This window comes from Paracoccidioides lutzii, assembly GCF_000150705.2.
Source record: "Paracoccidioides lutzii Pb01 unplaced genomic scaffold supercont2.25, whole genome shotgun sequence".
Classification (NCBI taxonomy): Eukaryota; Fungi; Ascomycota; class Eurotiomycetes; order Onygenales; family Ajellomycetaceae; genus Paracoccidioides; species Paracoccidioides lutzii.
In genome coordinates this window covers 74,721-98,970 of record NW_015440971.1, presented here as the reverse complement: position 1 = coordinate 98,970, position 24,250 = coordinate 74,721, and the positions used below count along the sequence as shown (strand labels likewise).

The following is a 24,250-nucleotide window of genomic DNA, read 5'->3' as shown; positions in this document are numbered from 1 at the left end:
GGACATCAGTGGTGCTTGAATATTTTGTGCGGATTTGTGCGTATTGTATGCCTGTACATGCGATATCCATCTACCGGGAATGACCTTTCATATTTTTCGTTTTCTTTTATTCTCCTTGTGGTCCGTCAATTTCATCTAAACAACAGATACTTCAACATCTGCAGATCACTGTCCGTACATAGTTACATTACAGAAACATCCCATCTATATCACTTGCTGAAATCTCCCATTCTTGAGTGAGCTGATTTGAAGTTCGCATCTCAACTGATATACTCATCGCACAATCTATAAATAAGTCTATAATGTTGTCGCGATTCCACAAATGTTTAGCCTTCCCTCCTTCTATATGGCCGCTACCGTTTTCAAACCCCCCAACTCATAGAAGAGGTATCTCCTGACCTGAAAATTGCCAGGTATCAGATACACATTATTATGTATTATAAAGTCAGCCCCAAAGTGTTGCGTAACCTTCACCATGTCTAGCTCACTGAACCAAAAACCTTGGTAGTTAACTAGTAACTATCCTAACTAACCAGTGGATGAAGTAATTCCCCAATCCACAATGATCTTCTGTCCAATGATATACTTCGCCTGTTCAGAAGCCAGAATGCAACCGAATACGCAACATCAAACGAGTCCCCCATCCCCCCCATCGGCACAGCCTTGTGTCTCCTCTCCACAAATCCCTCCAAATCCCACCCCCAAACATATTTATCCGCAAGCAATCCCACAAGCGGTGTATGGATCAACCGGGGCACAACCACATTCAGCCTGGCCCCTCTCTTCGCATAGATTACCGCCGTTACCTTGGTAAACTGTATCGCTGCAGCCTTCGTCGCACTGTACGCCACCTGCGGCTTGCCGATATAGCGCATCCCCGCAATAGAAGAGACATTGACAATAGCACCACCGCCCTCCTGCGACTTCATGATCGGCAACACGTAGTGATAGCTCAAGAGCACCGATTTCAAATTAACGTCCATCTGGCTGTCCCATGCCTCTTCGGACATTTTCGCAGGCCCACCAGGCTCTGATCTCCCAACATTGTTGATTAAGGTATCGATGCGGCCGCCGTACCGCGCCACGCAAGCTTCCATGAGGAATTTCACATCAGCGTCCTTATCGACGTCAGCGCTCACCACGGTGCAGTCACCCCCTTCAGCGTCGACGCGGCGCTGTGTGTGCTGAGCTGCAGCGAGATTGAGGTCGCAACCAAATACTTTGGCTCCATTGGCAGCCAGGACGCGGGCAGATGCAGCACCGTTCCCCTACATGCCCTGGTCGCCTGACTGGCCGATCCCCGTTAGTAGGACGACTTTGCCCTTTATATCTAGGTAGGTTGCGGGGTTGAAAGCAGGGGGTGGGTTGGCTATTGCTATTTTGGGGAGGGTTGAGATTACTTGACGGATCTGAGCTGGTGAATTAAGGGTTTGCAGTTTGTGTTTTTACTATATGTTCGCTTTCCCCTTTTCTTTTTTCAGTTCTCGAGATGAAAAAGTTCCATGTAGAGTTATATTTTTACCTGCTGCTTCGTTTCGAATCTAAGTACTTATGGCGAAAATATAAAGCCAGCTCAGGTCCGAATGCCAATAAATTAGCGGGATATCGAAGTAAATTTGACGTTTACATATATGAAGCCGGCAATTTTGAGCGAGTGCCGACAGCAGGGTTTATCCTGTCGGGATTGGTGGTCTCGACAATTATCAACATCGGCTCGGGAATCCAGCCACCCGTGTTCGGTAATGTGCAGAGTCGCCGGACGATAGCTGAAATTTTTTTGATTATTTTCCATCTATCAACAATGAGAGAAGTTATGAAAGAAACTGAACTTCTCTTGTAAGAACTGAGACATTCCAAAAGCGCCATGCCAACTAAATTTGCCATCGCCATAAGACTCTAACGTTCTTGAGAGTCCTACCTGTGCTAGGTATCGAGGATGATAATGGACGAACTGAGGTGAGTCGTCTGATAACCAGACGATATATCTTGAAGTCCTATGCACGTTAACCGGTAGGAAGTTGGGTTTCAGCAAGATCAGACTTTATCTCCTGTAGAAACGATAGCCCACAGCACACTGACGCCTGAAACGCTGTCTGTTACGTAGGATGCTCAATATTCAGTTCTCTTGTTGCCTTTCGCCTTTGGGGCCCCAAGAACTCGTTAGATTTTTGCAAATCTCACCTCAACCACAGAGCGCTTCAGATGAGATGGCAAAATGAAACATGAGCGCGGGGAGATTCCGCTCTGTAAGAGTTTTCTGGACGTTTATTCGTTAACTGTGTGCCTCTTCCGCCGCGCATAACCCGAGATCCACCAGGACACTGGGCAGTGAACTGCAGATGACATCAAAATCCACGCATTGAGGTGGAGCTGGCCCAGATGAATTGAAAGGCAATTATCGACTGGCAAATATAATTTGGGGTGGTTATTTGTGTCGGTATCTTGTTCGGTTTTCCGAGCCAGTTGATTCAAATGGCTGCTTGGTTGATGCTGGAGATTAGAAAATCCCGATTTTCAAAAACGTGCTTGGACAGAGAAAGTATCAATGGAGTTCGAGAAATAATAGTGCCGAGATTTAGATCGGGGAACTTCAAGGTCCAATTATTCATCTCTCTGAAGGCGGGTAGTAATGATTTTCTCCATTGTTAAACATATTTTTACTAATAAATGAAAGATTCTCTGTTATCATCGTTGCTGCAGCTGCGAAAGCATGTTGTAGGCTGTGTACCATCCACACCTGGATCACTCTACCGGGCTAGGCAAGGTTGCGATGTTCGAGAAGTAAATCCATCGATGCATGCTCCCTCCTATCAGCTCCGACTATGTCATCTCGTCTCATCACGATTTCCGCTGCTTCGTTGCTGCAGGTGTGTGGTATGGTATGATCTGTGTTCCTACGGCAAGTCAATCGAGCGTCGAGCGTCGAGTCGTTGACAGAGTGACATGTAACTAACATGACTGCATCAATGCACTCTTTTACTACTACAAAATTCCACGGATTTCTCGACAAGATATTATTAAAATCTAAATGTAATTTAAAAACTAAGATGATAACTGAATTGAGCAACTAAATTGAGTAACTGAAATAGGTAAAAAAAAAGAAAACTGTTTAAGCTATAAACTTCTAAAGAAACTAAATTTTGGAAAATTACTCAAAGACGTGTGTGTATTTATTATTATATTATTGTTATTCTTTTTATATTTGTATGCAGCCAATAACTTAGGCTAATTTATAAATATAAAACTAAATATATATACAGGTTAATTACCCAAAAATTTAATTAACTATTAAAAATAATAAAAATTACTATTTAATTTGAAATATTTAACTTATTAATATATATAATATATAATCATTAATTTTAAAATAATAATTATTATTATTTAAATATATTATTTGAATTTTATAATACATTTTATATAAATTTATATTAATTTATTATTGATGATTTATTTTTTTTATATTAAGTATTAAATTATCAATTATTAATTTTTATCTTTATAATTATATTAAATGTTCAAATATTATAGCTAATAATAAGTATTTTATCTTAGAGGACCGATTACTGCCTTGTTTCATTGTGGGACTCTAAGCGAGCTAGCTACAACTAATAAATACATATGTGCACGTGACCTCGGGTAGCCGGGGAATCCTCCAACATTTTATAAATAGTTATTAATGTAAAAAGAAAATTTATAATTTAAAAGCTAACTATGTATGTGCAAAAGCTTTTATTTGTAAATAAAGGCCGCAGTCTTTCTGAAAGCAGACTCAGTCGACTGATAAACATATCACATTAAAGTAAGCTGGTGAATTTCATATTTATTGGCAATAGAAGTAAATTCGCATTTATCTGGGAGAGGATTTCAGCTGCTGCGAGCTCGATATTCGCGTTGTTTGACATGGCAGTGAGGTTTGAAGCTTGGGGGGCAGCAGGGTAATTGCCTTGTGTTGAGTGGTTCAGTCCGTGTTATGACACGATGATCTCAAAGACTCGAACTGTTGTTACTGAAGAAACAAATGTCGCGGGGGAACTTCAGGCTATTCCACGATTGAAGGATCTGTTATCTCAGCGGACGGTGCGAAAAAGGGGGGTTGCACCGGAGTATAACGGCTTTACTGTTGTTCCGGGTTCCGGACGGCTCTAGTTGACTACTTCGTCGACCTTCGGGTCAAGAAGCTCAACCACGAACACGCATCTACGATGCAAGAGAGTCAATATCGTAAACGATTTTTACTTGCGAACGCATATGAAGTATGTGCGTGTGACGATGTGCGTACCTCCCGAAGTCCTGGAGAGCTAAGAGAGATGACCTCATGGCAGCATCGAGTTTCTTTTATTGTTTTCTACTATTAAAATTGACCTGTTGCCTAACTTTCCATACTCATCCTGAATCGAATGATTGCCACTCATCTATGGATGTGGCAGTTCCGCCGGCTTTGTATGAGAAATCCCGAAGCCACAAACGCGGCTGAGTCACAAGATTTTTTTGTGGTGGTGGGGATGAGCAATGGCAGCAGCGAGAATAGTGAGAGTAAAAGCCAGAGCAACGGGCTAATAACAGGCCAGAAGAACAAAGAGGATTAATCTCAGCTGCGTAACATCTTGAACACTCTATGGCTGTAAGCTCTCATGCTTTTTTTTTTTCACTTGTGCCACGCCCCCCACAACTAGTGGGTGGGTGTGGCGTGAGTATCACCACAAAAACAACACCTGTATTACCCCAGAATTGACAATCATTCCTATTAGAATGAGTCCGCCAACATTGGCAGACGTGGCAATATTTGAACGCAGGCAGTGCAGTAAGTAATATTTTCTGCGCTTGTTTCTTGCTCCTTGATTTTACGTTTATTTTTGCTTTTCTATCTTGGCTTTTCTTTGGGTTTGTTCGTGCCTGGGTGCTTCCGCAAACCAAAATATTTGACCCTTATACGGCTACTGGAAGGTGGGCTGACTAGACCCAGGCGTGACTATCTTCATCTTCTCCCGGGTAGTCACACCATTTCATTGGCTGAGGGAGATGTTGGTTGGGGAGTATTGCAACGATTGGGCCTCATGTGGGCTTCTGAAGTCTGGTGTGAGATGTTACACTTAGGCCTTCCTCTCGCTACTAGAGTTCCTGTGTGGCAATTTTGTGTCTCTTTCACAGTTACATTTTTCCACTGAGAAGTTGACGATCGGCTACAAAATTACCATCCCAGGTCAACTACTGCCCAACCATGCTGCAACCTTTAATTCTTAGCTCAGTTTTCCCTCATCAGCGGCCAAACCACGCTGCGTTAGTTCTTGAAGATAAGGTTATTGAATTTCCCTTCCCCGCCCCGGTTTTAATGATGCTTAGTTCCCTGGAATGTTAAGCTTAAACATCACGAGCTGCCGTACTTTTTACGCTTTGCCTTCAATGTTTTCTTACTTTGATGTTTCCTGAGTTCTGCAGCTCGGATGCCCATGCACTGAGAATCCATATCAATCAGTGGGAATGACCTTGATGGCGTCAATTGCAGATGCGCATAGGAAATCTTTCATGTTGTGTCATGCTCAATCATGCCATCCCTGCATTGGCGATCATAAAATACCAGTCTATCCGAATCTTAAAATCTTCTGATATGTGACACGGGACTTTACATATGGAGTTATTAAGTCCTCCGTATCCCCCCTGCTTACCTATTTTCCTGCATTCGTGCGCTCACTCTCTCTTCACGCCAAAATCTATTTTTCCCTTTCCTCTGCGTGCTTCAAGTTTGGTATCTTCGCGACCAGCAGGATGAACGGCTCACCCAAAGAAATACCAAGCACGCCTACCATTACGGAAACACATTCCGTCGAATCCATAGATAGAACAGCCGAAAAGAAACTTGTATGGAAATGCGATCTCCATGTAGTCCCGATCCTCGCCTTTCTCATGAGTTTGGCGTTCCTTGATCGCATAAACATTGGGAATGCTCGTCTCCAGGGTCTAGAGAGAGACCTTGGTATGAGCGGACATGATTTCAACATTGCCCTGTTCATATTTTTTGTTCCGTACATGCTTTGTGAAGTCCCGAGCAATATCATTCTAAAAAATGTTTCCCCTTCAACCTGGCTTAGCAGCGTTATGCTAGGATGGGGTGAGTGATCACTCCCGCATTTGTTGTCTCCATTACAATGGCTCAAGGATTATTCAGGGCTTGTTACGACTTTCCAAGGAGTCACAAATAGTTTTGCTGGATTGCTCGTCTGTCGCGTCTTCCTCGGGATTTTTGAAGCAGGATTTGTCCCAGGTATTCGACCCTAAACTCACTGGGTTGTTTCTCATGTATATCTGACACTTTATAGGTTGTGTGTATCTTATCTCTATGTATTATAAACGGCATGAACTTCAGACAAGGCTCAACTTTTTTATATCGTGCAGCATTATGGCGGGTTCGCTAAGCGGAGTAAGATATTCCAAACTGTCTGTAATTGGTTCGGGGGCTCATAACTATTGGCAGATTCTGGCCTATGCCATTGCCGGAATGGATGGCGCTCGTGGTTACAGCGGCTGGCGCTGGATTTTTATTCTCGAAGGCGTTGCAACCGTGGTTGCTGCTGTATTTTCGAAGTTTCTCATTCCTGAGTGGCCCGAAAAGGCAAAATTCCTTGCAGAGGAAGAAAGGAAGCTTCTCCTCCATCGATTAGCAACAGAAACTGAAACTGCTAAAATGAACCGTCTAGACAAGAATGCCATGAAACGCGCCTTCACAGATGTGAAAATCTACATGGGGTAAGGTTTTAGCCTATCCGAATTCTACCACTGCAAATGGAATCACTCTCTAACGTCTTCGCCCCCCCCCCCCCCCCCCCCCCCCCCTTTGCAGAGAATTGTGATGTATATCGGCATTGTCAACACTGGATACGCAGTCAGCTTCTTTACCCCAACCATCCTCAATCAACTGGGATGGACTGCTCTAAACGCTCAGCTCATGGCAGTCCCAATATTTTGCCTGTGGCGCCTGCAGCGCAATGCTAACAGCAATAATCTCGGACCACTTAAAGCATAGATTCGCGTTCACCATGTTGGGATGCATTATTACTACCGTCGGATACATAATCCTCTTATGCCAACAATCCGTGTCCCCGGGTGTATGTTATTTTGCCGTTTTGACCATCTCCGCGGGAGCCTTTATGGCCCACCCCATTACAATTGCCTGGCTAAACAACAACGTGGGTGGGCACTACAAGCGCGGCATATCAGCGGCGATGCAGATCGGGCTTGGGAATTCTGGCGGACTGATTGCGAGTAACCTTTTCTTCCCGTCCGAGGCCCCAAGGTACCCGACGGGATTCAGGACAAGTCTTGCATTAGTATGGGTGTGTGCAGTCACATGCATCGCGTTCTTCTTGTACTTGCATCGGGAAAACCGCCTCCGCGATGAAGGGTTCCGTGATCATCTCCTGCTTCTTCCTGAGAATGAGGTTGATAACCTCGGAGACGACCATCCCAGTTTCAGGTTTACCTACTAAGTGGTTGGATATCCTCCTACCCTCCCATCGCCCTCGGAAATATCCTTTCTCTTCATTAATGTATTGCTATTCTCCAAGTTACATTACACAGTCATAAATGGTGCCTGCAGGGGGTTTTACTTTGGTATCCTTGATATCTTTTCCATGTCATTTTAGACCGGCTTGGGGGGTTTGCTTTCTTGGGTTTATCATTTCTAGCTCGAATGTCTTGATATTGATTGTGATGCCCGTGCGGCGTCTATTTCACACTGGAGCTTCGATTAGGTAAAACTCATGGAACTTGGAAATGCTGGTCGATATTTTCCAAGGGACACTGGGGAAATGGGATTCGCTATTGATAATTCTTGAGGTGTTTTCTCAGAACTCTTTTTCAGTGTTATAGCGATGGAAAAGTATCATTATTGGGCTCAAGACTACCTTTCATGCATTTGGTTAATTCTACTCCATGCTCCCAGTATTTTGCGTACTAGCTCGGTTCAACCAGCTTCTGTATCAGCGGTAACCATTGTGAATTGGACAATTGTCACGTCTAAAGCCATTGCTTATTTCCTCTATGAGACACGAATGCTCCAGCATATCCGTTGTCGATGCTCGCACGATTGATGACGCTCAACATCGCACTAACCGACTCGTCGACTGTGAGAGCCTTGAAATTTGGCGCATAGGCCGCAAATCTTTGCAGCATGCTACCCAACTTAGCGAGCTCCTCGGGGGTTGCTAGGCGGCAAGCGAATTAGCAAAAAAGGTATTTTCCAAACCAAGGAGCGCGGGGGACACGAGGAAGCAAGTTTCTCACAATCCGTGAACGCGCCGGTGTCAACCATGCCGGGGGCTATAGCCATGAACAGAATCCCATCCTTTCTATACTGTGCACTAAATTTGGCAGTCGCAGAATTCATGGCGGCCTTGGTAAGGGCGTTGGGTGCTCCTGGCGCGACATCATATCCAGCGACAAAATCATTGTCTGCCATTCCAGTGGTAAGGGTGATAACTTTCTTGGCTGACCCTTTCAGCAAAAGAGGCACGAAGACCCCAAGCAAGTGGATGTTGCCGACAACATTCGTTCGGAAGTGCTGAATTAGGTCTTCTTCCAGTCTTTTTGGATCTTCCATGCTATAACCAACTCCCGTCAACTACATTATCCGTGGCAGGGAGTTCAAAAGAAAGAAACCGGGATAGGGGATACGCACAGGACACCGATACCATCGAAGGTCGACCAGCGCGATGTCAGGGCTGCGTTCGCGATTAAATAGTCAACACTGTCGCTCAACTGAGCAACGTCTTCCGCAGCCCGCTGCAAATGTGTCAGCAGAGAGGCCCCAACTTGTTTGGATTTCAACATGTGCACACCTTCAGGGAGTCATAGTCAGTTAAGTCAGCTTGCAAGATATGGATGTTTCTCCCCTGTAGCTCTTGTTCCACTCGAGCGTCTGTTGCAGCTTTATCGCGCACGAGTCCGACGACTAAGTTCTCTGGGTTGGCGGATAGTTGCTGCAGGAATCCGAACTGCAGTGATAGGTAAGAGGCAATATAAAATCCTATCAGTAACATTCATATCTCGTTTTCAGAAAAATGCCAGATGTGTTTATGCGTACCCCTATTCCGCGAGACACACCGGTAACGACCCAGGTTGGCATGCTTTCTCAAAGTATTGTGTGTGAATATGGCGTGGGTTGGTAAAGTTCTGCAACGGATATATGAATTGGTTTTCACAGTATGAAGGATATCGTTGCGACTCGACAAATTCTATGTTCGGTATACTCCGTTCTCCTCTTCCTGGGGTCCCGCCCTGCTGCTAAGGCGGCTGACTGCTACTCCAGAGTTAACCTTGACGTCGCAGCGGTTCGGCTTTCAAAGCTGAACCCAGGAGAGGCTCGAGTCGCAAGAAGTCTAACATGATGCAAAACGCAACCATCCATGTAGTCATGCAGCATTCGTTAGTTATAAAAACGGAGTTCCGGGAGTCCATCTTAAAAACGAAGTATATTGCCAAATTATCCAGTTCCACGACTTTTATCCTGGTTATATTTCCGAAATATCTAATTGTCAGCAATTAGATCGAAAGTCGGCCAATCTAACCACCTTTTTTTTTTTTTTTTTTTTTTTTTTTATTTTATTTTTTATTTTTCCAACCCATTTCCACGGCCTCTGTAGTAGTAGACATGAGAAATGACCTGCCAGACATGGTGTATATTAGCTAATTGAAAAGGACCTCTTTGAGCCATTTTTTTCCTCGAGGATAATGAGGATATTGAATATTGTCCAAAGTCAAAGCAGCTGCTAAGAGGTTCGGTACCATGGCTTCTCGCTTGGATATCCTTTCGGTGTGCTGCAACCAATTCAGCTTTTCCGTTGGCCGCTGTGAGAAACTTGGGCGATGTCTTAAGTGGGGCGGGTGGAAGTGGGGAAAGTTTCCAAGGTCATCGCAACACGTAAACAATAACTAACTAACTAGTTAGTTGGTTTAACAACTAACTATTAGTCAGTAATTATCCGCTTCTCGGGGAGTCAATGGACGTGCTATACGGTTAGCATTACAGTGAACATCAGGGAAACGAGAGGAAAGATACTGCACAACATGTATGATTTCACTATACCGAGGGGGAGAAACACGAAGGGAGCAGCCAAGCTTCCAACGGTTGAAGGGAGATCTAGTTACCCCTGCATCGCGCTCATAGGGGCAAACACGTTGGAACTGGTCGGCAGCCAACCCCATCTGAGCCTTTTCGGAATTGAACTCGATTGTACTGTGCAACACCAGTTAAAAAAGGAATGCATTGCTCTCATTAAATTTTATTGTCTCCCGTCAATGTCTGACATGATGTGCAGCTTTAAAATGATCTTGGCGGAGTAGGGTGCATAATCCGTAGAAAGTGGCTCATATCCCTTTAACATAGTTCTCAGTCCAATTCAATTCAAAAACAAATATTTTATTTTACTTTTAAAGGTCAATAAATGACCGTGATACGAACTCTCGTGAATTTTCCACCGAGAGTCTGCGACGAGCATCCCACGCAGGGATATTGTCCGATGACCTGCGTTAAGGACATCCCATGTATTCTGAGTCTGTATCTGAGGAATCGAGATCGAAGTAACTGGATGCACTATTGATTTGCTAAGTAAACGAGGCGAGTGTGTTTGAGTCCTTTTGAAACAGCGGCCAGATGGTTGACAGCAGCGGTGATCAACTTCTGGAATGCGTCTGTGTAATCCAGGCCTGGAGAAGCCTCTTTTTCACCGTGGAAGAAGTGTGCTCTGCAAGGCATCAATCAACAATGACCTGCTCCCCCTTCTTACCTGCAATTGCGCATCATCGGACAGCGAAACCTTGAACGCTGTTTGATGGGTAAAGACTTTCACGAACAACTTGGGTAGAAGCTGGGATGTTTCCAGATTGTCATTGTGCCAGACGGTTGAGACGTTGGATTCGTCTGCTACATTAGTCTCCGTGGGATAACTGCCTAAAGTGTGTGTACATTACTCGATGGGCCCCGTGCGAACAGCGGATGCGGTCGAGGATCCATCATCCATTGGAGGCAAAATGCGATCAGATGAGCCTCTGAAAGTTGGAAATCATGCAGACTCATGGTTGGCCCCGCTTGGGGGGCAATAATCGGTGCCGAAACTGGGGGCTAGCGGGTTCCTAGAGACAAATCATGGTTGAGCTGGTGCGGATCACTTATTAGCTTCCAGCGTGAACCACAATTGATGGGGCTGAATGGGCGGTAGTGATACCATCATAGGGCCCCATTCCTTGACAAAAAAGCTCAGAGGAAGGAAACTTGAGCGGCGATTTTTGCAACGATCTTCACAAGCCTCCAAACTCTCTCCAATCTCCTCCTCACTCACTCACTCACTCACTCTCTCTCTCTCTCTCTGTGTGTGTGTGTCTGTCTGTCTGTCTGTTTGTTTTCCCTTAAACTAGCCAGGCCTCCTTTAGCTCTTCTCTTCTCTCTCCTCATTGTTATCCTTCACGTATTTTACTTGTTATTTTCTGATTCTAGTTTCTGAACCTCTCATGTTTATGTTTTCCTTGAATGTCATGACTAAACAATCACTCAGAAATGGAAGACTCATTACGAATTCATGCGTAAACGACTTTGTCATACTTCAAAAACCTCTTGTCGGCTCCCCTTTTTCTATTATCCTCGGTTTCATTACCAATTTTTGACTCATCTCCCTCCTCTTCCCTTTTACAAGCAATTTCGTAACGAGATCTTCACCCACAATCAGTACTTTGAGTTGGCTGGTGCATATTTCCCCCTGTCGTCTTCAGTCCAGGGTCTGGCAGTAAAAAAACAACCGTCGACCACCATCCGATTCACCAATCCTTTCCGTACGATGCCAATCTGAGATTTTGTCTTGAAGCTTTGGATGCCGAGGAATTATATCCAATTGCTTGTCCTGCTTGCATCCACCTGCATGTACCCGCCATGGGAATTTAAAGACTACACATTCTTTGAAAGCCAACCTTCTTTCACAACCCCACCCGTATTGCTCCTCTCCAAATCTGAAAAGAATCATCGTTCGTGTGCCTGAATGTCGAAGATAAGACAAGAAACCCGGGTATATTTTGATAACTACTAGGGTACCTATCGGGAGCTTTTTACTAGTCATGGAAAACATTTGCACAAAGTCTCCGACCCCCCGGCACTACGCCACGTACACGTCCAGAGCGCCCTGCAACCAGACCAGGGATATGGGCGGTGTTCGAGATGGATATGATAAGAACAACAGAAAGAACCGCAAAAGGTCCTTCTTCAGTCTCCTGGGCAAGAAGATATCAAATTCAAAACCTGCAAGCCCTTCGCAATCGCCCATCTCATCCCCGCCTCCTCATTCTTCCTCGTCTACACCTCCACATCAAGGCTCAACCACCTGCCCGCGTCTCTCAAACCAGCTCACCCCAGCGACATCAACCTCCCGAGTTTCATGCGATCGAAAACCCGCAGAATACTTCCAACGACTGAAACAGCTCACTCACTCTCGAAAGGGGCCATCATCCCCGTTATCCTCTTCACATCCGCCCTCGCCAAAACACGCTGCTGGTTGCAATGATAAACAAGATCACCGTACCGCCATTAATATCATCGACGATGCCAGCAACTCGATTGGCCACCCGCAACGACAAAACCAACTACCAGCCACTCAACCCATGACTGTTCCAATCCCACTAAACCTTCCCAGCCACAGCAATCACAGTGATATCAACAACAACAACAACAACGGAAAACCCACTCCGGACCAACCACGAACCTCATCCCCTCTCCTTCCCTCGCCCCTCCAACAAAGTCTTCTCCTTAACCCATCCCCATCCAAAGAAAGCAAATTCCGCAAGGCATTCTTCCGCGGCAGTCCACCCAAATCCAACACTCCACTAACTCAATACAACATGGCCGCCCTACAGGCCGAATTGGACGGCAAACCTGGCGCGGGTTGGAGGGTGCGTGATGTCTCCAAACCAAACCCGCTAGGTGCTGATGGCGGCGATGACTATGATGAGTTGTTGGAGTTGGGGCGTAGTGCGAGGGGGGCCGTGTTGGAGAAGGAACTGAATCTGTCGAGAGAGAGGTTGATTTGTGGCGTTAAGAGGTGGTTGAGCGAGGTGCAGGAGGGAGGGGAGGGTAAGAATTGGTGATTTATTTTCCTTCATCCGCGCGCCCCCCCCCCCCTCCTTTCTGTTAGTAGGATCTAGGAATTTTGGCTTGTTTTATTATTGAGTCCATGTGTTTGTATCTGTGCTGCCATGATATGATGTTCGGAATGACGATCGATGTGTTGGGTAACACGAAGTCTACATTTCCCCCACAAACATTGGATTAAAACTTTGCATACATGTCTATATAGACTAACCGATATATCAAACTTGGGCTTACTGCCCCTCGCCCTCTTCCAGCGCTCTGGGGCTGTCTCATTGCCCCACCTTTCGGGGGATAGTAGCTTTGTTATATCCCTGTGGAGATTGAGTCAAACGACCCATTGTTCCCTCAACATTACCCTCATCATTCTCAACAAGCTCATCACATCCCTTAACTCATCTCCATCATGAAAGAATACACCTGAACAGCGAGCATGAAAAAACTCCTCCCCAGGCATGATATGCTCGCACAACACACGAAATCAAACACAGAGTTGAATTCTGTTGGGCATGACCGCCCGGTAGCCGCACCACCTCACGTGATGTACGCGTATATCAGTTAGCTGGCCAGTCCTCCCACCCACCAATGGAAGTTCAACCATCCCACATATTCTTATTATACCCCAGTTGTCAGATTTGATTTCCTTTTAATCTCCCTCTCTCCCTCCCTCCCTCCTAGGAGCTGCTTTGAAATTCATCTATCTACGTTTATCCTCTTCTCTCACTCCTTGTCTTCATATTCACAGTCCATGCAGCACTCGTAAAGGCATAGGGTGCCCCATAAATAGCCGTCACATGCCCAGGAGGCTTGCACATATATACACGTTTGGCTTGTTTGAATGATTGTTACGGTGTCGACATCCAGATGGAAAAATCATGGATTTGGCTAGGACCAACCATCCTGAAATGATGACGAGCCGGGCTGGGCCTAAGTAGTTCTATGTACATGGATCCAACGATGATACTGGATATTTACGATGACGATGTGAAGGCAATTACGCATGAACTTTCAAAACTGGCGTCTTATATCTTACTTAGAGAGAAGAATGAAAGATAGAAACTACTTTGGTCAATTTCAGAACACCATCTCCTTGGAAGAAATTTTCAAAGGCTCATCTCCCTTTCTCTTTTAACTCCCCGCCACCCCTCCCTCAATTTCAACAATGACCAAAAACCACGGGAGATTTTCGATCCTTTCATTTCTTTCTAATATATATATATATATGTTTTATTTATTGTTTACTTATTTCAAAGGCACGACAACTAGCTTATTTCCCCTGTGTGAGAAGATATACTTCGCGAAAACAGGTATAACGGTGATGTGTTTCATACCTTTGAATCTTCCACAACGGGCCGGCCCGCGCGGACAAAACGTCCAAAGTTAACCGGAAGGCAAACATGATGGTTTTCAGGTATGTATCTCATATTAATCTGCCTATTCGTAGCCATTTTTCGGAACTCAAGGTGAGTAGAGTCATATCGTTATACCTCACGTAAGCTATCTGCTAAACCCCCGGACGCTAACAAAGAAATAGCAAGACGAAAGATCCGTTACGCTAGACAAGGACTCGCAGGGAGGAGATCACAACTAATTGCACAATAAATCCTGCACACTCATTCCTAGTTTCTTCGTATTTGATTCTCCCGCCCCCACGCCACTCCCCTTCTCTCCCTCCCCATCTCCCATCCCAAACACGCCCACACCCACCCGCCCATCTCCCCCGTTCCCACCAGCACCACCAGCCCCTGTCATGCCAGAAGAAGATCCCAACACAACCCCCACCGCCCTCCGATCGACATTCAACATCAACAATGCCGCCGACGCCTCATGTTCATGATCAATATCCATATCCACATACCCTTCTCTCTCGACGTCTGCAGCATACCGCGCTGTGAGCGCGGGGGACGGATTTACGCTTGCCATGACTGCGTTTGTGTTTGTGCTTGATGGGGCGGATGATACGGTTGATGTAGATAGGGTTGATGTAGATAGGGTTGTGAAGGATGATTTGTGGTTGTGGTTGGGAAAGTGTTGCCGTTGGAGTTGGCGGTGTGCTTGCGGGGATTGGAGGCAGGGGTCGAGAGGGTGGAGGGAAGAGGTTGTGCTGGTGTCGAGGGATGCATGGAGGGCGGGGATGGGGATGAGATTGGCAGTTGTTGAGGGGTTGTGTGTGGATAATTGGCCGGGGGATTGGTAGGGGTATTCGTACTCGTACTCGTAGGTGGTGCTGGTGGTGCTGGTGGTGCGGGGGATGTTCGGGGAGGTTGTGGTGCTGTTGGTGTGGCTGTGGGCGTATATGAATGGGAATTGGGAGGGGGAGGGGGAAGGAGAAGGGGAAAGGGATGAGAATCTTTCTTGATCCTGATCGACACTCGCTGGGCGATTGAATTTCGTTGTCGAAACCCCGCACGGCGCGGAAGGGGTGTACAGGTTTGTAGAATCTGTTTCAGTTCCATCATCGCAGTCGTTGCTGTTTGCTGCTTTGAGATCATTTATGCATTGCTCGAGGTAGTTCATGTAATCAATGCTAGCCTGGAGTATCGAGCAGTTCCTCTAATCAGCAATGCTACAACTAAATTTTAAAAGGAAGAACTAACCTGCAAAATCGCCAGCTTATGCATCTCCTGGCCCCTACAAGCCGGGATCATATTCTTCAATGTCGTGAACTCTTCATTCATCTTGGATCGTCTTCTTCTCTCAATCATGCTGTGCGCCGTCTTGCGCGCAATCTTTCGTCCCGCAGCAGTGGTTGCTCCACTAGCCTGCTTTTTCTTGGATCCAGCACCACTACCACTACTAGCAAAGGTACTATTTTCCGCCTTAGCTTTACCCTCTGAACCACCAGCACCATTGCACCGCGGTGTCACTTGTTCCGCTTGCGTCTTGGGCTTCATCTGTATAATCTTCCGTGCCCTTGTTGGGGGAGGTGGTAGAGTGAAGTCCGCTGCGGAAGGGCGTTTCTTGGTGTTAGATCGCTGTCGTGAAGTCCGAGAGGAACGGGTTGATGTTTCGACTGGTTGGATGTCAGGGGAGATAGGGGACATTGGACGAGTAGGAACTGAGCGTTTGGAGGAGCTGGAATTGCTACTACTGCTACTGTTTGGGAGGGCGGCTGGGGGCAGGCAGAAGAACATCTCGACGGGAGAGTTGGAGGATTTCTCCTCTGCGGCGATGTCCCCAGAAGAGGCCGGGGTTAGAGGGAGGCGCGGCTTTGGCATGGTTAATGGATTGGGAGGGGAGGGAAAGGAAATGGTAGACAGGACGAGACTGTAGAATAATTTAGGGGACCGTATAGAAGGGAATAAATATATGCTGGTCCAAATAGTGTTTTATCACTAGTCTCAGGGGGTAAATAACGCAATAACTGGTAGAGCGCGGGTGGAATAGATTCCCTAGAGTAACAGTAGGATGCGATGCCCCGACATTTTTAAACAGAAAAGACACGGGAAAACGAAATGATCATCGAGGAAAAGGGCTGCTCTTTAAAACAAGGGACGAGACTGTTAAGAAGAGGAGAGTGCAATGGCCCAGGCAGCAAACCTTGGGCTTTTGGGAGCAGTCCACATCAGAGTAAGTGTCGCGTGCTCGTGCCGCAACTGATAGGCTGGCAACGACTGCACAAGCTCCATTGACCAAGATAGTCTGTAGCATCATTCCCGTGCTTGAGCCTGTCAAGTTATTAGTAACTCAATCATAGAGTGAGTGTGTCCTGTGTCTCTTGCGCTGCTGGTATTGGTGACGCTGGTGCTGCCGTGGCATTTTCGATCTGCCAGGGGTTTCAACTGTTGTTCGAGAGTTCCTCCGACACATGGAGCTAACACAGCTTTTTATTGGCGGGAATAAATAAGATTCCGCCCCAAACTGGGTGAGCGTTTCTAGCTTTGCGGGGTTTGTGGATGGAACCAAGAGATGGACAACCAAGATGATACCGTTTTTGGCAGAGCACTGTGTAGGGTTTTACGGTATGCATCCAATGTCCTGATGTTCCTTGAGTTCCTTTTGTTCCTTCTTTGGTGCATCCGGCATCATTATCCAAGGGTACTATAATTATTTGGGATATTGAACCATTCCTCTGTTCTATTGCGGGGATTGATGAATTCAAGCAATGGAAGATCTCGCGGTGGAGACGATTTACAGGTGCCAAGGTTGGAGGCAGATTTCATCACGTGGTCCGATCCCACTCACAGGGTCAAGATTCCTGTCTCTCAATTTCCTCCAGTTGATGGAACCCACGCTCGTGTAATAGTTGTTTTCATTACAGAAAACTGTATCCACTGGACATGTGCCCCTCTCCAGCGTCATGGCTATGTTGCGAGAGATTGTGTTTCGCGGCAAGATTGGTGAGTTGATATGATACGCTCGATAGAATATCTCTTTTCACCCTGAGCAAAAGAAAAGCGTAGAATATATCCAGCCAACTCCTCCGTATCTCCTCATTGGATGTCTGTACTTGCATACCATTTTCAAATCTACAACCAAGAGGTATGAAAAGTATATAAAAATATAAAAATGAAACCTAAAACCTCTTACCTAAAAATCCTATCCAACAAAAACTCCCAAAAGACCTTCGTGCCCGGCGACGCTGCCATCCTCTGCACTCGATTCCCAACACTATTCCTCAACCAATGTCCATGATCACTTATCGTAGTAAGATCAGCATCATCAAATCTCTTTCGATTTCGTCGATCAACCACGCACATCCCTCGCGTCCACTGGCCCATCGTCTCAACACGTATATCCTCAGGTGAACTAGCCGTTAGTTGCCAGCACGGCTCCCGACGCTGCTGTTGCTGCCCCGTCGAGGAAAGAGACGTAGATATCGAAATCGCTTCTCTCGTAAGCGCATACCAAATGCACAGCGGATCATGTAGACTCAGGGCAGCATTATCCTCATCGTGGCCAGGGTACATGGCGTCGAGAGTGGCAAAGCTGTGAGCGAGGATGATGGAGAGCCATTCGGCTAGCGGGGAGCCGGCAGCCATGATGGGTGAGATTTTGGCGCGGAATTGGCCGCGGGTAACGTCGTGGGGGAGGGTAATATCAAGCGGAAAGAGCTTGAGGGTTAGTTGTTTGCTTAGTTGGGCAGGGTAGTCGGGAAGGTGTGGTGAGGATGTAGGCCTTTTGGGTGGCATGGTTGATTGGGGTGATGTGGACGTCAGGGCGAATACGCGCGCCGCGGCAGCGGCGTCGGCAAATGTGTTGAATTCGGCGACGGGGGTTACCTATTGTGATTTGGATAGAGTTAAGTATTTTGGAGATGATGTCGGCGGTTCAAGGTTTGCTCTATTCCTAGTCTTTTAGACGTACGTTTCCGGGCATGTCAATTGTTCCTCCCATAACCACTACTTCCTTTGTTCGTAGGAATGTCTCTGGGTCCTCTGCTGCGGCCAGGGCAAGGTTGGTAAGAGGGCCAACGGCTACAATCGTGATCGTGTCCGGATCGTTCTCTTTAAGGACCCTCAGGATTTCCTGGTGGGCAGGTTTTGTTGAAGCGATGAATAAAGAGTGTTGGGAAGGATCCAGTGCAGATTCTGCAGGAGATGCAACCGTATTATTCTCTGTGGAGGAGAAGAATAGTGATTCCCATGTCTGCTGCGGAGTCAAATGCGGGTGCTGTTGGAATTTCGATGGGATTTTCCATCGGATATCACCTCTCAATACGTAGCAATGATTAATTTGTTTCGCAAGTCTTGGGGGAAGGGTTCTGTACGCTGAAATGAATATTACCCAGTCCATCACGTCCATCTAATCAACCAATCAATGAATGATTCGCTTTTCCCCAAGCGGAATGGCAGCAGCCTTGAATGCACAACAACCTAACGTCAAAGAGACAAGAACTCACGAAAATAATCAGCCATCATCAACTCATCGTCAAGCGGACAGTCAGCCCCAACAGCTACTGTGGGCTTATACGCTTTCAGGGCATCGAAACCTTCCGGTTTCCCATTCTCACGACGCCATTTCATCTCCCTCTCGATGGTATGAAACATGGAGGCCACATTTCGAAGACAGCTATGTGAGGCGGATATCACATTTTGCCAAAGTAATCAGCATTCGAACGTATAGAGTATGATGAAGACAAATAATGTATGGTATCGACAAATGTGCCATATATCCCACAGTAGTAGTGATGCATAGGGTAGCAGTATGGTCCGGCATACTCCTCCTATCGTCGGTAGGTAGGAGGCAAGCACACGCACCTACGAACATCGATGTTCCCGAAGGTCAGAGATATCAGCTGGACCTCGATCTCATCTGATCGAGATGACAGTGCCAGCAGCAAGGCAAGGATGTCATCGACTCCCTGTTGAGCATTATTAATAAGAACGGGATTATTGTCTTTGGCACTTGCGAAAAATCTGGTCTCCGATGGGGGATAGCCATGATTATTACTCTTTTGTGTGATACAGATCGAAATTCTCTGTTCAGAAGAGCACAATTTGAACAGGCATTGACATCGGGTCTCGAACAGCAACACAGTGCAAGAATTCAAACACAGAAGCAAAGGGGCTATTTTTCATCTCACAGGATCAGTATCGATAATTACACTGCTCGTGGGTGCCATGATCATATCAGGAATACCGATATGGGTTATTATTTATGCGAACCCAACACAAGAGAGTATATAGTTCGATAACTAGTTAGTTATATTACACACTATTAATAGCGAGCCGGAAAAACGATCAACATGAAAGCCACGAGTCTCGATTTGCCAGGAGATTGGGTTCAATGTGCGTACCGGGTAAGGCCATGACTGGCACACTGTAAATTACAGTACAGCTAGGCTGTGAGGTGTAATAAGTTTCTCTGGGATGGAAAAGCATATTTACCAAGATAGATGGCCCCATTGCTTATTTTGGTTTAGCGCCAAAGGAGGCAATTCCACAACTCATTGCACTGGGCGGCTGCCAATAAACCTAGACGAAACAAGAGGTACTTGGGAGATACTCTACTATAACAGCTCATATACATTAACATTCCCCACATGTTATTTGGTACCTCCCATGAGGCAATAAAGTTATCCAAACCAGGCAAGGTGGTAAAATTAGCGTTAATTCCACCGAAGCAAAGCCAAATGCTTTATAAGGGTATTATAAATAGTTATAACCGTTGATTGGATTAACTATACCTAGAATAGCACTGTTTGCAAACAGTTAAAAATGGATATATTTTATCCATGGTTTGGATGAATACATGGGGCAATTAAAGAGGTAGATACCCATGTATGTACCTTGGTATTTACATACCCAGAGTGGGGTGGCTCCGGGAGGAGGATTTGGGCAGCATACAGAAAATCAACAGAATAATGGAATCCTGCCGGCGGCCAGATCTTAATGCTCTCTCCCCAGTTCTTTGCCTTTTTCGTCTCACGTAGAGACCAACCGGAGACCTGTGAAATGGAATTCTGTAGTACATCGAACCAACCGGAGCAAGCTGCAACAGTGTGGGGAAATGCAAAAAGAACGCGAGAGACACGAGGCACCCCTGGTTCCTCGACTGTAGTTAAATTCCAGTGTGTCACATACATAAAATAATTACTATGCATCCGCAGATTGGACTGCTCTCCTTTTAAAAACCAGTTTAAAAGACAAACCGGATGTCCTTGGGACGAGAATCCGTGATATCGGTACGCAGCGGAGTTTCATCTATCGAGATAATTGCACATAGCCTTCCTGGATCCCTGGGTACGAACCGCCCATGGGATATCTTGTAACTCCCTGAGTCTTAAAGGGGGCAAACGGGGTTGCTTAATTCCTCTGCGCCTCCCAACGTTGAACCTTTATGTACCCGAGTGCATGTATGTACTGTACTGTACTGTACTGTACTGTACTGTACTGTACTGTATTCCAACTCCCTGGTCCTGGTGGGTGAAAGTGGCAGTGAATATACGCCACATACGGTAAATAACAATAGTAATACCAACGACCATTACTGCGTGCTGTTGTTGTTTTGTGGAAAGCTGGCCTCATTACTTAATCAGACATCGACAGAGCCCCCGTTAACCCATCATCGCCTTCGACCTTTCATACGTCCCGCATCTGTGCTCTCTTTCATTGCCATCTCCATCTCGCTCGGTCTCTGATTCTTCTCTTGCTGTCACTCCTTTACGGTCATTTCCTTAGTCCATTCGTCACTTCTCCCCTATCATCGAACGCTATTCTATACCTGCTCATCCACGGTTGTGGCTCGTTTTGACTTTGTATGCCCTGAACTCTATCTCGTCGGCAATGATGTCGCCCACCTGACAAACCAAGTCCTAACCATTTCCGCCTCGCCATCCCATTCCTCTCCTCTCTTCCCCCCAACTTTCCATCCTGCCCATCTTATAATCAATCATCACCACATCAGCCCCCAAAAAGGCTGGTCCCGACATTGCTCTCCACACTGGCCCCCTTGCTTATCTTAACGTTGGCGGCCACTTAACATCCGTCCTGAGTTTGAGGCCCCTTTTCCCCGCAACATATAACTACTTTCAAGCCGAGACTCGACCACTCGATTCCGCACCTCCTAGCATTTACGACGGTGTTGTTTTTGAACCGGTCGCAACTCAGTCACCTTGGTTAAGCTACTACATCGGCTCTAAAACCGCTGGAAAATCTCGTTCAGAAGAAGACTTGTCAAACTCAGTTTCCATACGCTAAACCACAGAGTTTCTGTCAACTTTGCGGAAGCCGTTGAGAAAGCAACCCATACCTCCATATTTTGTTTAACCCTGGACAGGGTCTGGACCCTGGTTATCCTGTCCAAATTTCAATAACATCTTCTACCTACCTTTGAGAAAAAGTAACGCCGCACAAGTACGTGTCTTTTTCCCATTCGTGATTTATGTCCTTGTTAATGTTTCTAGATAAGTTGACAGTTCTTGGGGTTTTACTAGCACAACCAACATGGATCCCCTTTTGAACTGGGCTATTTTACTCTTTGTTAGTAGCGGCTTCTTCTGGTACTATAGAACCAGTTCTCGACCTAGAGCCGGGCCCGCATTTTTCAAACCTGCCCCTGAAAGACACGAGAATGGGTCTGCAACCAAAAAGGCAAAGCGGAAAGCAAAGCACAATACCAGCAGCAGTGGTACTCCTAACCCACCTTCAAGACCCTTAGAGCAGGTCCATGAAAAACCAAAGGTCGTTGCTCCTCCAGGAGAGGAGCTCCCAGATGAGAGGATGGATAATAAGGAGTTTGCAAGGCAGCTCGCTAAGGCGAAAGAGGGCGCCAAGCTCCCCCATACCAACAGCAAATCCAAGGAGATCCGCACTAAGAAAATCAGTGCCAGCGGAGATGAGTCTGACAACAAGGATGCTACCGAACTATCCACATGTACCTCATCCTCCACAGGGGCAGATGCTGATGATGATCTTTCCATTATGAATTCACCTGTTGTCAACCCTGCTCGGCCAGTGGCAGGTGATGTCTCCGATATGCTCGAGGCTGGGCCAGGCGGGCTATCCTGTTTCCGTTTGGTAATCACTCCTCAGCAGGAGCAGGCTCCGAAGAAAAAGCAAAAGACGCAAGATACTGGGGAGACGAAGAAACAGCGCCAACGAAGGCTCAAGAATGAAAATAGAAAGATGATGGTGCAAGAAGCAGAGAAGGAGCGTCGCATTCAGCTTGAAAAACAGCTCCACGGTGCCCGAGAACATGAACGACGTGAGGCTGCGAAAGCTAAACCTCCTACAACGAATGCCTGGCGAAACGGTACCCTCAGCAACCAAACCAACGACCAAACTAACGGTATCTCCAAGCCTACGATCCCACCTCCCACCGCCCTTCTGGATACCTTCGATCCAACCCCTCAACCCGCGGACAAACTCGAAGCATCATCCGACAACTCGAGGCCGTCCTCCTATATGGATAACTGGACCAATAATCTCCCTTCTGAGGAAGAGCAGATGCGTATTATACTGAGCGAAAATGAGTGGACGACAGTATCCAGTCGCAAAAAGGAGCGGAAGAATGGCTCAAAGCGACCTGAAAGCGTCAGTGAGGCGAGCAGTTCGGACTTCCTCGCTGCTAAAGATTCCGAGCCATCAATAGCCCCAACGACAGCGACAGCCCCCGCTGTTGAGGAACATTTCGAGGCGTTCAGCGGCAAAGGCCACCCACTGGACTCTGATTGGGATCCTTGATAAAATCGGAGCGGCGCAAAACCATACATACTCTCCGTCTACATTAGCACTACAGTTCTCTTTATTACCCCATTTTTAAATTTTTTTTTCCTTGGAACGTGTTTTTTTCACAGCACTTTGCTACTGATTCCCCTATTCCAGTGGCTATGGCGTTAGGGTCGTGTTCTAAACCTCTGCTTTTAACCACTTCTAACTGCATGTTGCTCTTTTGTATTTCTTATTTCTTTTCTTGTTTTTTGCTTCCTGGGTCGGTATGGTTTTCCTTGTATTTCTCTCATTCCTTGATTTTCTTCCTTTTTTTAAAACCTTTCTTTTCTCTTTTCTTTTCGTCATTGATTGTCATGCTATATATATATATATATATCTGGACCCTGGGACGATCTATCAGGAGCTCTCACCCACATGATGAACATACAACTCCCGTATTCGCACATCTACTTGACCATTCATCCCTCGACAGACCGGAGAAGGCAGCCGTTTAACAATACTCCCCGAAATGTTCGAGAAGTGGCCAGTCGTTTTCGTCCTGCAGCACAATTTTTTTTTTTTTTTTTTTTTTTTTTTCCCGATAATGACCTCTCCTAATATCGGAGCAAAGCTAGATTTATTTCCTGCTGCTTAAGCCTGTATACATCCATACCTGTCTACAATTATCTTTTCTGCTTTTTTGTGTTTTCCCCCTCTTTGTCTGCTGCTGTTCCCACCTCACCTTTTCAATTGTACTATTTTAAGCCAGAAGAAAGGTTCAGATTGTACCCCTATTTCGATTTCAGTGTTGTACCTCAACATATTCAAGAGTGGTCTCAGGTACTGCTTAGTTTTCTAATGTTTGTTATTTAACTATGTGTATGTTGTCGTCTCTTCCCTTCCCCTTTCAGGTTGTACAATTTAAGCACAAAATCATAATTATAGTTGTATTCATTCTTCAAGTCCACACTATACTCTGCTTGTCAGAGTTAATATTTCCTGTCTCCTTAGTTTTGCTCTCCTGTTATGAAAC

The 24,250-nt window shown here is 46.0% G+C and overlaps 7 protein-coding genes across 7 annotated transcripts; 3 read left to right on the top strand and 4 right to left on the bottom strand.

The window, feature by feature from the left end:
* Nucleotides 1-524: 524 nt before the first annotated feature.
* On the bottom strand, nucleotides 525-1,710 carry PAAG_07721 (2,5-dichloro-2,5-cyclohexadiene-1,4-diol dehydrogenase; the record flags this gene model as incomplete). The annotated part of the gene is made up of 3 exons (XM_015846308.1): nucleotides 525-1,268; nucleotides 1,523-1,541; nucleotides 1,628-1,710. The coding sequence occupies 3 exons, from the start codon at nucleotides 1,708-1,710 to the stop codon at nucleotides 525-527; spliced, it is 846 nt and encodes a 281-aa protein (XP_015700702.1).
* A 4,056-nt stretch (nucleotides 1,711-5,766) lies between these two features.
* On the top strand, nucleotides 5,767-7,484 carry PAAG_07720 (high-affinity nicotinic acid transporter; the record flags this gene model as incomplete). The annotated part of the gene is made up of 5 exons (XM_015846307.1): nucleotides 5,767-6,109; nucleotides 6,167-6,262; nucleotides 6,318-6,418; nucleotides 6,473-6,744; nucleotides 7,022-7,484. The coding sequence occupies 5 exons, from the start codon at nucleotides 5,767-5,769 to the stop codon at nucleotides 7,482-7,484; spliced, it is 1,275 nt and encodes a 424-aa protein (XP_015700701.1).
* A 529-nt stretch (nucleotides 7,485-8,013) lies between these two features.
* Nucleotides 8,014-9,121, bottom strand: PAAG_07719 (hypothetical protein; the record flags this gene model as incomplete). The annotated part of the gene is made up of 5 exons (XM_002790374.1): nucleotides 8,014-8,201; nucleotides 8,281-8,597; nucleotides 8,675-8,778; nucleotides 8,835-8,990; nucleotides 9,080-9,121. 5 exons carry the CDS (start codon nucleotides 9,119-9,121, stop codon nucleotides 8,014-8,016), a joined length of 807 nt encoding a protein of 268 aa, XP_002790420.1.
* Nucleotides 9,122-12,099: 2,978 nt separating this feature from the next.
* Nucleotides 12,100-13,122, top strand: PAAG_07717 (hypothetical protein; the record flags this gene model as incomplete). The annotated part of the gene is made up of 1 exon (XM_002790372.1): nucleotides 12,100-13,122. The coding sequence occupies one exon, from the start codon at nucleotides 12,100-12,102 to the stop codon at nucleotides 13,120-13,122; it is 1,023 nt and encodes a 340-aa protein (XP_002790418.1).
* Nucleotides 13,123-14,710: 1,588 nt separating this feature from the next.
* On the bottom strand, nucleotides 14,711-16,341 carry PAAG_07715 (hypothetical protein; the record flags this gene model as incomplete). The annotated part of the gene is made up of 2 exons (XM_002790370.1): nucleotides 14,711-15,655; nucleotides 15,721-16,341. 2 exons carry the CDS (start codon nucleotides 16,339-16,341, stop codon nucleotides 14,711-14,713), a joined length of 1,566 nt encoding a protein of 521 aa, XP_002790416.1.
* Nucleotides 16,342-17,649: 1,308 nt separating this feature from the next.
* PAAG_07714 (inosine-uridine preferring nucleoside hydrolase) lies at nucleotides 17,650-19,688 on the bottom strand (the record flags this gene model as incomplete). Its single annotated transcript, XM_015846306.1, has 6 exons — nucleotides 17,650-18,345; nucleotides 18,431-18,736; nucleotides 18,834-18,868; nucleotides 18,966-19,135; nucleotides 19,324-19,517; nucleotides 19,650-19,688. The coding sequence occupies 6 exons, from the start codon at nucleotides 19,686-19,688 to the stop codon at nucleotides 17,650-17,652; spliced, it is 1,440 nt and encodes a 479-aa protein (XP_015700700.1).
* A 2,323-nt stretch (nucleotides 19,689-22,011) lies between these two features.
* On the top strand, nucleotides 22,012-23,250 carry PAAG_07713 (hypothetical protein; the record flags this gene model as incomplete). Its single annotated transcript, XM_002790368.1, has 1 exon — nucleotides 22,012-23,250. The coding sequence occupies one exon, from the start codon at nucleotides 22,012-22,014 to the stop codon at nucleotides 23,248-23,250; it is 1,239 nt and encodes a 412-aa protein (XP_002790414.1).
* Nucleotides 23,251-24,250: the final 1,000 nt, after the last annotated feature.